Source organism: Pristis pectinata, chromosome 19 (assembly GCF_009764475.1).
Source record: "Pristis pectinata isolate sPriPec2 chromosome 19, sPriPec2.1.pri, whole genome shotgun sequence".
Classification (NCBI taxonomy): Eukaryota; Metazoa; Chordata; class Chondrichthyes; order Rhinopristiformes; family Pristidae; genus Pristis; species Pristis pectinata.
The window spans coordinates 40,603,981-40,616,163 of NC_067423.1; the positions used below are offsets into that span (position 1 = coordinate 40,603,981).

The 12,183-nt window shown below is 45.6% G+C and overlaps 1 protein-coding gene across 6 annotated transcripts in view; it reads left to right on the forward strand.

Moving 5' to 3' along the window:
- Window positions 1–12,183, forward strand: part of plekhg7 (pleckstrin homology domain containing, family G (with RhoGef domain) member 7) — a 60,782-nt gene that overhangs the window by 36,985 nt on the left and 11,614 nt on the right. For all 6 annotated transcript variants that reach the window (XM_052033902.1, XM_052033900.1, XM_052033904.1 and 3 more), the window contains 4 exons: window positions 600–743; window positions 2,777–2,872; window positions 5,841–5,924; window positions 9,958–10,068. In XM_052033902.1, coding sequence (XP_051889862.1) covers window positions 600–743; window positions 2,777–2,872; window positions 5,841–5,924; window positions 9,958–10,068 — 435 coding nt within the window. The remainder of the gene's footprint in view (window positions 1–599; window positions 744–2,776; window positions 2,873–5,840; window positions 5,925–9,957; window positions 10,069–12,183) is intronic.

The window sequence follows — 12,183 nt, forward strand, 5'->3', positions numbered from 1 at the left end:
CTATCTAACCCTTCCCTCCCACAGAGCCCCCTATTTTTCTATCATTCATGTGGTATTTATATATATAAATATTTATATTTATAAATATCATTCATCATTAAGAGTCTCTTAAATGTCCCTAATGTATCTGCCCCCACAACCTCTGCTGGCAGTGCGTTCCACGCACCCACCACTCTCTGTGCAAAAACAACTTACCCCTGAAATCCCCCTTATACCTTCCTCCAATCACCTTAAAAATATGTCCCCTCATGTTAGCCATTGTCGCCCTGGGAAAAAGTCTGACTGTCCACTCGATCTATGTCTCTTATGAGAGGTCCATTCCAGAGTCTGATAACTGTGGGATAGAAGCTGTCCTTGAGCCTGGTGGCTCTGCCCGACGGCAGAGGGGAGAAGAGAGAATGACTGGGGTGGGAGTGGTCTTCATTATGTTGGCTGCTTTTCTGAGGCATTGGGAAGTGTAGACTGAGTCAAGGTAGGGAGGTGGGTTTGCGTGATGGACTGGGGTGTAAGATTATCATCTCCACCTGTAACTGCCTCCCTAACACCAATGCAGAGTTATCTCTGCAGCGGCACATCTAATCCTTCTTTTGCCCTGTCAGGATGAGCGCTGGCCACACATACTGAAGAATCAGAACTTTCACCCAGAGACCCAGCAGAAGGATAAGAAGCTACAGGAGGCCATGTGGGAGATCTTCACCACAGAATGTACCTACTTCAGGGATCAGTTGCTGGTGATGGAGGAGGTGGGTCCGTCCGTTGTTTCAACCTGTTGAGTGTTGTAAAGGCCTATCGTGCCTGCAACAGACCTAATAGTCCATAAAGAAAGTATATTATGTTTAGTATCCAAATCATTCATATAAATAATTCATCTGGCTACTAGCACCCCTTTGGCCTCCCATTCTTCTGTGTTTCCCAATTTCCCCAACAAGTTTCCTGTTGTCCAATATTCCTGTTTCCTCTCCCCAGAATTCCTTTGCCTCTCTCCAGCCTGTCGTATGCTGCCATCTGATCGCGGAAACACATGTTTCAGTTCGGTCCTTCCATTCGGGTGAAGGGAACAAAGTGAGATTGGTGTCTTAAGGCTGGTGGACATGGTGCCTGGTTAGAGTTGCCACTATGTTTAAAAGGGTCTTCGTTGGTCAGCTGGAATAATGCCTGTAGGGAGCGCTGGCCCTCGTTACCAGGGATACTGGAGGCCTGTGTTGCCTTTGATCATATTTTAAGAGTGCCGAGGCTGGGTTGTGTATGGCCACAGTCCACTCATGGGTTCTGCCGTGGACAGCAGTGCTGTCTGCTCTAAAACCAGCCCCCAACACCTGCTTCACATCAGAAGAAGCAAAGGTGCTCCAGAATATGACCACCATCGTTCAACCTATGAAAGGAGGCCCCTTATATTGGTTGCTGATGTGGTGTAAGGTGGTTTCTTCTGTGCTGGTGTAACTGGGTATCACTAACATGGGGCATCACAGAGACAATTGTTTCTTGTGTAGACTGAATCCAACCAGCTGGAAGCGTGGTTCAAGCAATGTAACAGTCTCTGCAAAGCCGTCAGAGTTAGGGTTGTTTGTGTATCCTAGGGTGGCTCAGTCTCTGAGGGGCAAACCTGTGGACGGACATCATGCACCTTGGTCAAGTGGAGAGTTGTCCGTGCTCGTTGCCGTCCCTTTTCCCTTTTACTCTTTTTGTCACCACCACTGCGATGAAGTTCTTCCAAATGGGACAACCCTTCACTTGGATGGTGCTACCAGTGAGGCTTCTTCACTCTTTCAGCTTCCCAACTTTGTGTCAATCCCAAATTGCTTCAGAGATGCCCCCAAGGCTGTCCCAGTGATGTTTGTTCTAGTCTACGTGTGTTCTCTGGGGAGGTGTCATGGAATCGTACAGCACGGAAGCAGGCCATTCGGCCCACCATGTCCACACTGACCAGTGGGCACCCATCTGTATTTATCCCATCTTCCAGCATTGGCTTGTAACTTTCTATGCCTCAGCGATTCAAGTGCTCATCTAGACCCTTCTTAAATGCAGTCAGCGACTCTGCTTCCACCACTCTCTCAAGCAGTGTGTTCCAGGTACTCACTGCTCTCTGGGTGAAAGTGGTCCCCCTCAGATCCCCTCTAAAATGCTCTGGGTTTAGTTTACATTGAAGTGCCAACAACGTTGAAGGAACATTCCTGGTATCCTGTGGTGTTGCCATATGTGTCAAAATGTCTACATCAGTGTAATGTTCACATATGTTACAAAGCACTTGGCACACTTGCCTTCATTGGTCCCAGCACTGAGTACAGGATGGTCCCCCTCTCTTACCCCTTACCCTACCTAAATCTATGTCCTCTAGTATTCTCTACCTCTGATATGGAGCATAGTTTCTAGCGGTCTACCCTATCCATACCCCTCATAATTTTACATACCTCAATTATGTCCCCTCTTGACCTCCTCCACTCTAGGGAGAACAGACCTCGCCTCTCCAGACACTCCACAAAATGTCCATCCCAGGCAACACCGTGGTGAATCTCCTCTGCACCCTCTCCAGCACTGTCACATCCTTCCTGTAGTGTGGTGACCAGGACTGCATGAAGTACTCCAGCTGAGGTCTGACCAGTGTTTTATAGTTGCAGCACATCCAACATGTACAGCCTAGCACAATGTTACAAAGGATAGCCACCAACATGTTCTCATAAGGTAGTTGCATCTCCTGCAACCTTGCACTCAACAGGTAGTGAACATACATCACGTCCTGGCTTTAACAAGTTACTCATAATAAGTTTTTCTTTTATAGGTTTTCCTGAACACTTTGAAATATCTGCAGACCAGAGGGTGGCTTCTGGATGTTGACCGTTGGAGACTGTTTGCAAACCTCAATGAATTGTCCAAGGTAATCTGTGCACCTGGAATTGGAATAGAATAATAGTGTCATACAGACAGAAACAGGCCCATTAGCCCACAGAGTCCGTACTAACCATCAACCATTTACTCTGACCCCACATGAATCCAATTTTTATCCCCCCCCCTTATTTCCAACAACTCCATCCCAGAATTGACTCCACACCTACACACTAAGGGCCAGTTTTTGGGATGTGGGAGGAAACCGGAGCACCAGGAGGAAACCTGTGCAATCACAGGGAGAACATGCAAACTCCACACACACGGCACCTGAGGTCAGGAATGAACCCAGGCCACTGGAGCTGTGAGGCAGTAACTCTACTAGGCACTGCCCGAATAAGGAGGAAGTTCAGTAGTGGGACGTTACTGTTACTAGCACAAAGTTAGATCAAACTTTGTGCTAGTAACAGTAATGTATCGGTATGCCTCATGTAGGCAAAATGGATGGATCTTCCACAGCATAGGGCCCTAAAACACCTGCCAGTGGATCAGCCATCTGGTACCTGCCCCCCAGTCTCACAGAGAGTGTATAACTGTAGTCTTACTCCCTGAAATTAGGCCATTTAGCCTCTTGTCTCTGTGCTGAATCTTCGCAAGGGCCATCCAATCGGTGTTCCCCAGTTAACCCCTAACCACCGATTTCAGATCTCCAATCTGACCTCCCCTCACCTCCACAGCCCAGATCCCAAACGGATCTTCCCTCTGACTAACCCCAGCCCAACCTTCTCCAGCACCCTTGCCTGCCACCCCAGCTCGATTCCCTCCACCACCCGCTTCGCTCCCCTGTCCTGTCTCCACCCCAGCCCAGACTTCCCAACCATCTTTCCCCCAACCCACCCTTCCCCCAACTTCAGCCCGACTGAATTCCTTTGTTCGCTCCAATAGCAGAGCCAGTGGGGAAGAACCTTTGTGTGCTAGGCTGGTTCTGTTCTGGGTTTAGTTTACATCGAGGTGCCAACACATTGAAGGAACATTCTTGGTATCCTGTATTGTTGCTGTATGTGTCAGGATGTCCACATCAGTGTAATGTTCACATTTGGCACGCTTGCCTTCATCGATCGGTCAGAGCACTGAGTACAGGAGTCGGGATGCCATGCTACAGCTGTAGATGTTGGTGAGACCACACTGGGAGCACTGTGTGCAGTTCTGGCCACCCAGTTACAGGAAGGATGTCATTAAGTTGGAAAGGGTGCAGAAAAGATCCACGAGGATGTTGCTAGGACTTGAGTTATAAGGAGAACCTGGATAGGTTGAGACTGTTTTCCCTGCAGTGTAGGAGGCTGAGGAGTGACCTTATAGAGGTGTATAAAATCATGAGGGGCACAAATAAAGTAAATGGTATTGGTTTATTATTGTCACTTGTACCGAGGTACAGTGAAAAACTTGTCTTACAAACCGATCGTACAGGTCAATTCATTACACAGTGCAGTTACATTGAGTTAGTACAGAGTGCATTGAGGTAGTACAGGTAAAAACAGTAACAGAACAGAGTAAAGTGTCACAGCTACAGAGAAAGTGCAGTACAGTAAGGTGCAAAGTCACAACAAGGCAGATCGTGAGGTCAGAGTCCATCTCATTGTATAAGGGAACTGTTCACAGTCAGTCTTTTTCCCAGGGTAGTGGAGTCTAAAACTAGAGGCCATAGGTTTAAGGTGAGAGGGGAAAGATTTAAAAGGAATGTGAGAAGTTCTTCACACAGAGGGTGGTGGGTATATGGAATGAGCTGCCAGAGGAAGCTGTAGAGGCAGGTACAACTACAATGTTTAAAGGATATTTAGACTGGTACATGGATAGCAAAGGTTTAGAGCGATATGGTCCAAACACAGCCATAGCGCAGGCAGGCAACTCAGTCGATATGGGCGAGTTGGGCTGAAGGAACTGTTTTCTCTGTATAACTCTATGACTCTGTAATAGAAATCGCCTACATTAATTTCTGAGTGTTGGCCCAGAGCTGCTTGGTAATTTGTTTCCTCTCCCTCCTCTTCTCCTTTGACCCATGATTGGAGCTATGCCCTTACCTACCTAGCTCCCTCTCTCTGGGAGTCCTCTCTTTTAAAAACTCCTTAACATCTTCTTTTGGTCACTCCTCCATCATTTGGCTTCTGCTCAGTCTTCCTCAATCATTGAGATGTGGGGTGGCTGGCAGTTACTGCCCAACACCAGTTGCCCTGAGAAGACACTTTCCTCCTGAACTACTGGCAGCTCTTTGTTAAAACCGAGTGGGTGACTGGGCTGCTTGGATTAGGAGTCCCCCTGCACTGTGTGAGAATGAAGACGTTTGGTCCAGATCAGCCAAGGTCAGCAGGTTTCCTTCCCTGAAGGCCACTAGTGAAATAGTTGGACTTTTCCCTGCACTGAAGGTGCAATGAAAAACTTACTTGCAGCAGCATTACAGGCACAGAGCATCAGATACGCAGCATTCACAAGGAAACATAAATTAAACATAAATTATACACAATTTTCACAAGAAAGAACACAACAAAAAAATTCAAAATCCAAGTGGTCATCGTGTTGCGATACTGAGTTAGTGATTAGGGTTGTGCAGGTTGGTTCAAGAATCGAATGGTTGAAGGGAAGTGGCTGTTCCTGAACCTGGTGGTATGGGACTTCAGGCTTCTGTACCTCCTGCCCGATGGTAGCTGCGAGAAGATGGCACGGCCCGGATGGTGGGGATCTTCGACGATAGATGCTGCAATCTCAAGGCAGCACCTCGTGTAGATACTACCGACGGTGGGGAGGGATATACCCGTGATGTATTGGGCTGAGTGGGGTACTTGTCATTGCAACAAAATCTGACTCTCATTGATATTTGCTGTAAATTGTACAAGGATACTATTGCCTACGATGTATAATCAAAAAAATACTTTAAGTGGAGCATAAGTAGTGAGCGTATAAAGTCTGCATGTTATACGTCTGGTATTACAATAGGCATAACCCTATGCATTGTTTGATCTCACTAGGTGAGTTTGGACTTCTTGACCAGTCTTCTGGGTGCAATTCAGAGCTCTTGGGATCTATCATCTCTCATTGCAGTGTTGTCAAAGGTACATGTTACTAAATATTTAACGTCTTTGACTGTTAATGTTTAGTGAGGTATGAATAAGAGTCAGTTGTGGAACATCCTGACCCTAAAATCCGAACAAACAAAGCCTTATCAACTGCTCTGACTTCCTCTTACCCTGTCCTCCCTGTTCTACATAACACTGGGCTCAAAACTGTTATCAAGCGGCTCTCAGGACTCTACACCAGGAAAGGTCACTGTCCATCCGTCAGCACCAGGCCAGCTGAATATCCATTCCTGGGGCTTTACTGGCACACAACATCGCTTGGTTAAGATCAGCTAACAAAACAGGTTGTGACTCAGTGCTGGGATCTGCTCCTTGGGACACAGCAACATATTGGAGTAGATTTTGAGTTTGGGGCACAATCAGTGGTGGCACTTTTATAACTCCTGATTTTCATTCTCTCTGAGATGAGAGGGGAAACCTGCATCCAAAGTACTCCCTCCATCATCACTGGAACTAACATGTTCAGAAAAAAGGCAAAAGTTTGCACTTGTATAGTTCCTTTCAGGATCTCATAACATCCCGGACGGTGAAGTATTTCTGGAGTGCAGTCATTGGAGGAGACACAGTGGCCAACATGGACCAAACCAAAATGAACGCTGTTTTGCTGATGTTGACAGAGCAGCAGCAAGCTCCTGGGGCCTTCACTTGTGTAAGTGTGAGGGTTCCAGGCAAACCAATTTGCACGTTGTTTGTTGCAGTTCTTGAAACCAAAGATCTTTTCAGCAGAGATGGAAGGTGTCAGGCAGTTGTCTCTATATAACGCCAGAACCATGGTAAATACACCAAGAAACATTCTAAGAATTTAAGCATGACTGCTTTGGAGAATGGAAACAATAGAAATTGTTGCCGTACTGTAAAATCTTGCCTTACACTGATGTAAGCACAAATCTATTTGTTGTTGTGTTCAAAAGTAAAATACTGCAGATGTTGTTAAACTGAAATAAAATCAGAAAATATTGCAAATACTCAGCAGGTCAGGTAGCATCCATGGAGAGAGGGTGGCACAGTTAGTAGGGCTGCTGCCTCGCAGCACCAGAGACCCAGGTTAAATCTTGACCTCCGGTGCTGTCCGTGTGGAGTTTGCACGTTCTCCCTGTGACTGCGTGGGGTATTCCCATGGGTACTCCAGTTTCCTCCCACATCCCAAAGATGTGCGGGTTGGTAGGTTAATTGGCTGCTGTAAATTGTCCCTGTTGTGTAGCTGGGTGGTAGATCTGGGGGGCAGTTGATGAGAATGTGGGGAGAATAAAAGAAAAAGAGATTCATGAAGGATTAGTGTAAATGGGTAGTTGATGGTGGGCATGGACTTGATGGGCTGAAGGGCCTGTTTCCCTGCTGTATCACTTAGTGAGTCTGTGAGAAAAACAGTTAATGTTTCAGATCGATGGTGTCGACAGTTCTAATGAAACATTAATCTGTTTCTCTGTCCATAGGTGCTGCCTGACTTGCTGAGTATCTCTAGCATTCCCTAATTTTATGCTGTATTTTTCCTCCTTCCTTTGAATTCCCCCCAAGGCCTCAGTCCTCCCCATCTCCCTAACTTCATCACCCTCCAGGCATCCTGTGGTGAACCTGAAACACAGAGGACTGATGCTGAGGTGGGTAACAAAAGGGAGATGTGGCCTATTTCCTGTCAGCAGCATTTGAGGCCTGATCCAGGGAACCAGTAGGGTGTTTCATTGGCCTGGACTTTGTGGGGAATGGCAGCCTTAGGACACAGTGGTGATGCAGTGGTTACAATACCCAACAAGTCATCCAAATCTCTGAGTTCAAATCCCACCATGGCAACTGTGGACTTTAAATTGAGTTAATAATCTGGAATTTCAAATCCACTCATTATTAATAATCCACCTGATCGTTGTACACATCTGGTTCACTAAATGCTTGATGAAACACTTCCTGTAGGAGAGAAAATCTATCGTCCTTACTCATTCTGGCCCATATGTGACTCCAGACCCACTGTGTGCTGCTCGACTCTTAAATGTCCTTTGAAATGGCTCAGCAAACCAGGTACAACGAGGGATGGATGGTAAATTCTGGCTTCACCGGTGACATCCTCACCTGGAAAATTCAACGGAAACATCTGTAGGAGTCCTGAAAATTGTGGCCAGTGGTTTGCCGCAGCTGCTTTGCTGACTGCATTTTGGCCATGGGAGTGTAAAGTTGCAGTGATGCCCGCACTTAGTGGTGAATGGAGCAAGCATCGTGAGCCAGCTTAGACCTGCGATAGGGAGAGTGTTTCCTCATCCTCTCACAGCAGAGGAGTGAAAAGTATTAGTTAGTAGAACATAGAACAGTACAGCACCGGACAGGCCATTCAGCCCGCAATGTTGTGCCGACCTTGATGCCAGTTTATACTAAATGTCCTCCTCTTGTGTATCACCCATATCCCTCCTTTCATATTCATGTGTCTAAAGGCCTCAAACTCCACCAAACTGTCTGCTTCCCTGCTAACCTATTCCAGGCACCTAATACTCTGTATAAAAAGAAACTTGCCCCTCATGTCGCCTTTCAACTCCCACTCCCACCACCGCACCCCCCCCCCCCCCCCAAACTATAAAAGCATGCCCTCTGGTATTTGACATTTTAAGTCTGGGGAACAGATTCTGACTGTCAACTCTATCTATCCCTCTCATAATTTTAAAATCCGCTATCAGGCCTCCCCTCAGCCTCCGATGCTCCAGGGAGAACAACACAAGTTTGTCCAACCTGTCCTTATAGCTCATACCCTCTAATCCAGGTAGAATCCTGGTAAACCTCTTCTGCACTTTTACCACAATCTCCTCATCCTTCCTATAATGGGGTGACCAGAGCTGCACGCAATACTCCAAGTGTGGTCAGACTAAAGTTTTATACAGCTGCAGCATGACTTCCTACTCTTATACTCAATGCCTCTACCAGTGAAGGCAAGCATGCCATACACCACCTTTACCACCTTATCCACTTGCATGGCCACTTTCAGTGAACTATGAACTCTGTACATCAAAGCTATTAAGGGACCTACCATTAACTATATACTTTCTCCTTTAATTTGACCTCCTTTAATTTGACCACCCATAATTTGACCTCCCAAAGTGCAATACCTCACACTTGCCCAGATTAAACTCCATCTGCCACTTGTCTGCCCATATCTGTAAATGATCTATATCCCACTGTTTCGTTTGATAGTCCTTTACACTGTCCACAACTCCTCCAATCTTGGTGTCATCTGCAAACTTGTTAATCCACCCATCTATACCTCTATCCAAATCATTGATATATATCACAAACAAGAGGTCCCAGCACCTATCCTTGCAGAACACCACAGGTCACGGACCTCCAGCCAGAATAACAACTTTCCACCCCTACTCTCTGTCTTCTATGGGTAAGGCAGTTCCGAATCCAAGCTTGCAATTTACCCTGGATCCCATGCACCTTTATCTTCTGACTCAGCCTACCCTGAGAGACCTTGTCAAATGCTTTACTAAAATCCATGTAGATAACGGCTACTACCTTACCTAGTTAGGTTAATTAAATTAATTTTAAATGTTCTGTTCCATGTCATTTTAAAATATTTTTGTTTTTTAAGTAAGTTTTTTTAATAAGTTAGTAGTTTATAAATGTTCCTGACTGCCGGCATTTGACAGTTCCAGGGTAGGGACACGTTTGGCACAGCTTTGTGGGCCGAAGGGCCTGAATTGTGCTGTAGTTTTTCTATGTTCTAAACCAGGGGCTGTGGCTTAGCTAGCTATCAGTTCACCTTGCACTCTGCTAAGTTCAGCCTGCGCTCCATGTGAATACATGAGGTCGTGGAAGGCACTCTCAATGCACAACGTCTCATCATAAGAGAGCGAGCTGGGGGTCTCTAGCTGTCTAAATCATTACAGGTTTAGTATGATTTTTATTCAGGAGTCAGTGATGAGAACAGGCAGATCTATTAAGATTTGGTCCATACTTTTGGATTTTTATATCTATTGTTCTGTGGCAAGGGAAAGATTTTCTGATCTAATGTAAAAAATGTTTGCTTCAGTTTCAGGACTGTCTGTGCTGCAGTCACCAGAAGTATTGCCTGAACTATTCTTCGGCTAACCTCTACCTCAATAATCTGAAGAAAAGGGAGGACTTCGGAATCTTTCTTAAAGTATAGTACCTACTCCTACTCTCTAATGTTGCCATGATAAGACACAGCCTTACCAAGCGTGTAGCAATGCGATAACTTCTGGCATTAGACTGCCAAACTACATTGTACCAGACTGGATCCATGATTTCAAATCCTACCATAGTTATTAATCTAATAAGTAGGTTGATATTTTGAGTGAAAAATAGAAATGAGCATTGAAAATTAATGGATTATTGGGAAAAGCAAACTGAATTACTGATGTCCTTCAATGAAGTGAATCTGCCACCCTTGTTGGACCATCCCACTCTGACCCATGTGTGACTCAAGTCCCGCATTATCTGGTTGACTCGAAATGTCCTCTATAGAGACATTCAAATGGGAGAAGAAGCACAGTGCCCAAGGTCATAGATTCAGCCGCGTTAAATCACTCGCACATTCCTTGTGCCACCCATTGCCAGACACGTCATATTTCATATTTTCATGCGGCATAAAAGGAGGCCATTCAGTCTATCGAGTCGATGCCATTCCTCAGAACACTCCCATCACTCAGCTTATTTTCCCTGTACCTTCTCTCTCTCTCTCTCAGGCCCATCAAGTTCCTCACCTCTCCTGCCACCCAGCTATACACCAGGGGTAATTCACAGCAGCCAGTTAACCTACCAATCTGCACGTCCTTGGGATGTGGGAGAAAACCGGAGTACTTGGGGGAAACTCGCACAGTCACGGGGAGAAGGTGCAGACTCCACACACAGACATCTCCAAGGTCAGGATTGTACCTGGGTTTCTGGAGATGTGAAGCAGTAGCTCTAACAGCTGTGCCACTGTGCTGCCCAGTTCTAAGAGCTTCAGTTTTAGCTAGAAGCGCTTTATGAAGGACTTTATCAAAGGCCTGCTGGGCACAGACACCTCCGGAGGTCAGGATTGAACCCAGGTCCCTGTGAGGCAGCAGCTCCACCTGCTGCACCACTATACCATCTGGTCTAGTGGTTATGTTACTGGGGGAGTAATCCAAAAGCCAACACTAATAACAATAATAACATGAATTGTACTCCCACCGTCAAGATTTGAGGGTGTGAACTCAGTCTGAAAAAAGCTGGGATCAGAAAGCATGACCAAGAAAATAATACAAACTAAATCTCTCAGTTTCTCAGACCTCAGGGTGACTAAAGTTGGACAATAAATACTCACATTGTAAACATCCAGACAGTGAACTAATAAAACCTCCCACTGCTGTGAGAAGATGGAATCTCTGTGGGAGTCTGCAAAGATTACACTATACCATTCTAATTGTATGTTGAATTAGTGCCAGAAACTGGACTCAGTGGCCGGAAATCTAAGACGTGTCATATTCTGGCCTTGTGTGTGTGTGTTGTCAGCAAAAGGTATCTGTCAATCAATGTGATGTCATACCAGGAACCTGTGCAGTGTTTCCCAATTCAGGTAAAAGGGCCGCGCTCTGGCACTGTGGAAAGATGAGGATGATTACTAGCTTCACCAACCCGAGTGTGACCAGGGATTACAGATTAATCTACGGGACACTGCAGCAAACAACTCAGAAAAAAAATCATTAACGAAAGCTCATGTTTTCTTCAAAAGCTTTTGTTTATTGAAGTATTCAAGATGCAGGGCTGCCGAGTGAAAGGGTGTTTAAGTCTGGGCCTTTAGGGATGCAAGGTCAGGTTAAAAGTCATGTAGGAAAGCACCACGAGGAAGTTCTTATAAACCCTTAAATTGGGCCTGGAGAGAGAAAACAGCCAAATTAGGATTTAACAATAAAGCATCGAAAATATCTAGTCCATATATTGGCTTGGGAGTTTTTGAGGAAAGTGCTTTCACATGCAGAATAGATCCCTGCAAAACCCTCCAACTGCTATACTTCGTAATTAAGTAATTATGAAGCATTGCAGTTGGAGGGATCTATTCTGCATGACAGTGAAAGCACTTTCCTCTTATCTAATATGTAGGTCCAAGGTTGCATTGAAAAGGTTAGGTTCATTTAGCTTAGTCTTCACTGTTTTCATTTTGTTTTGCAGGAATAGAAAGTGGGTGGCTGGGGTGAGGATGGTGACACTTTGATTCTAAAACTAAAGTAGACCGAAGTTACACATTCCCTGGGAGGTGTTGTAGAACGGAGAC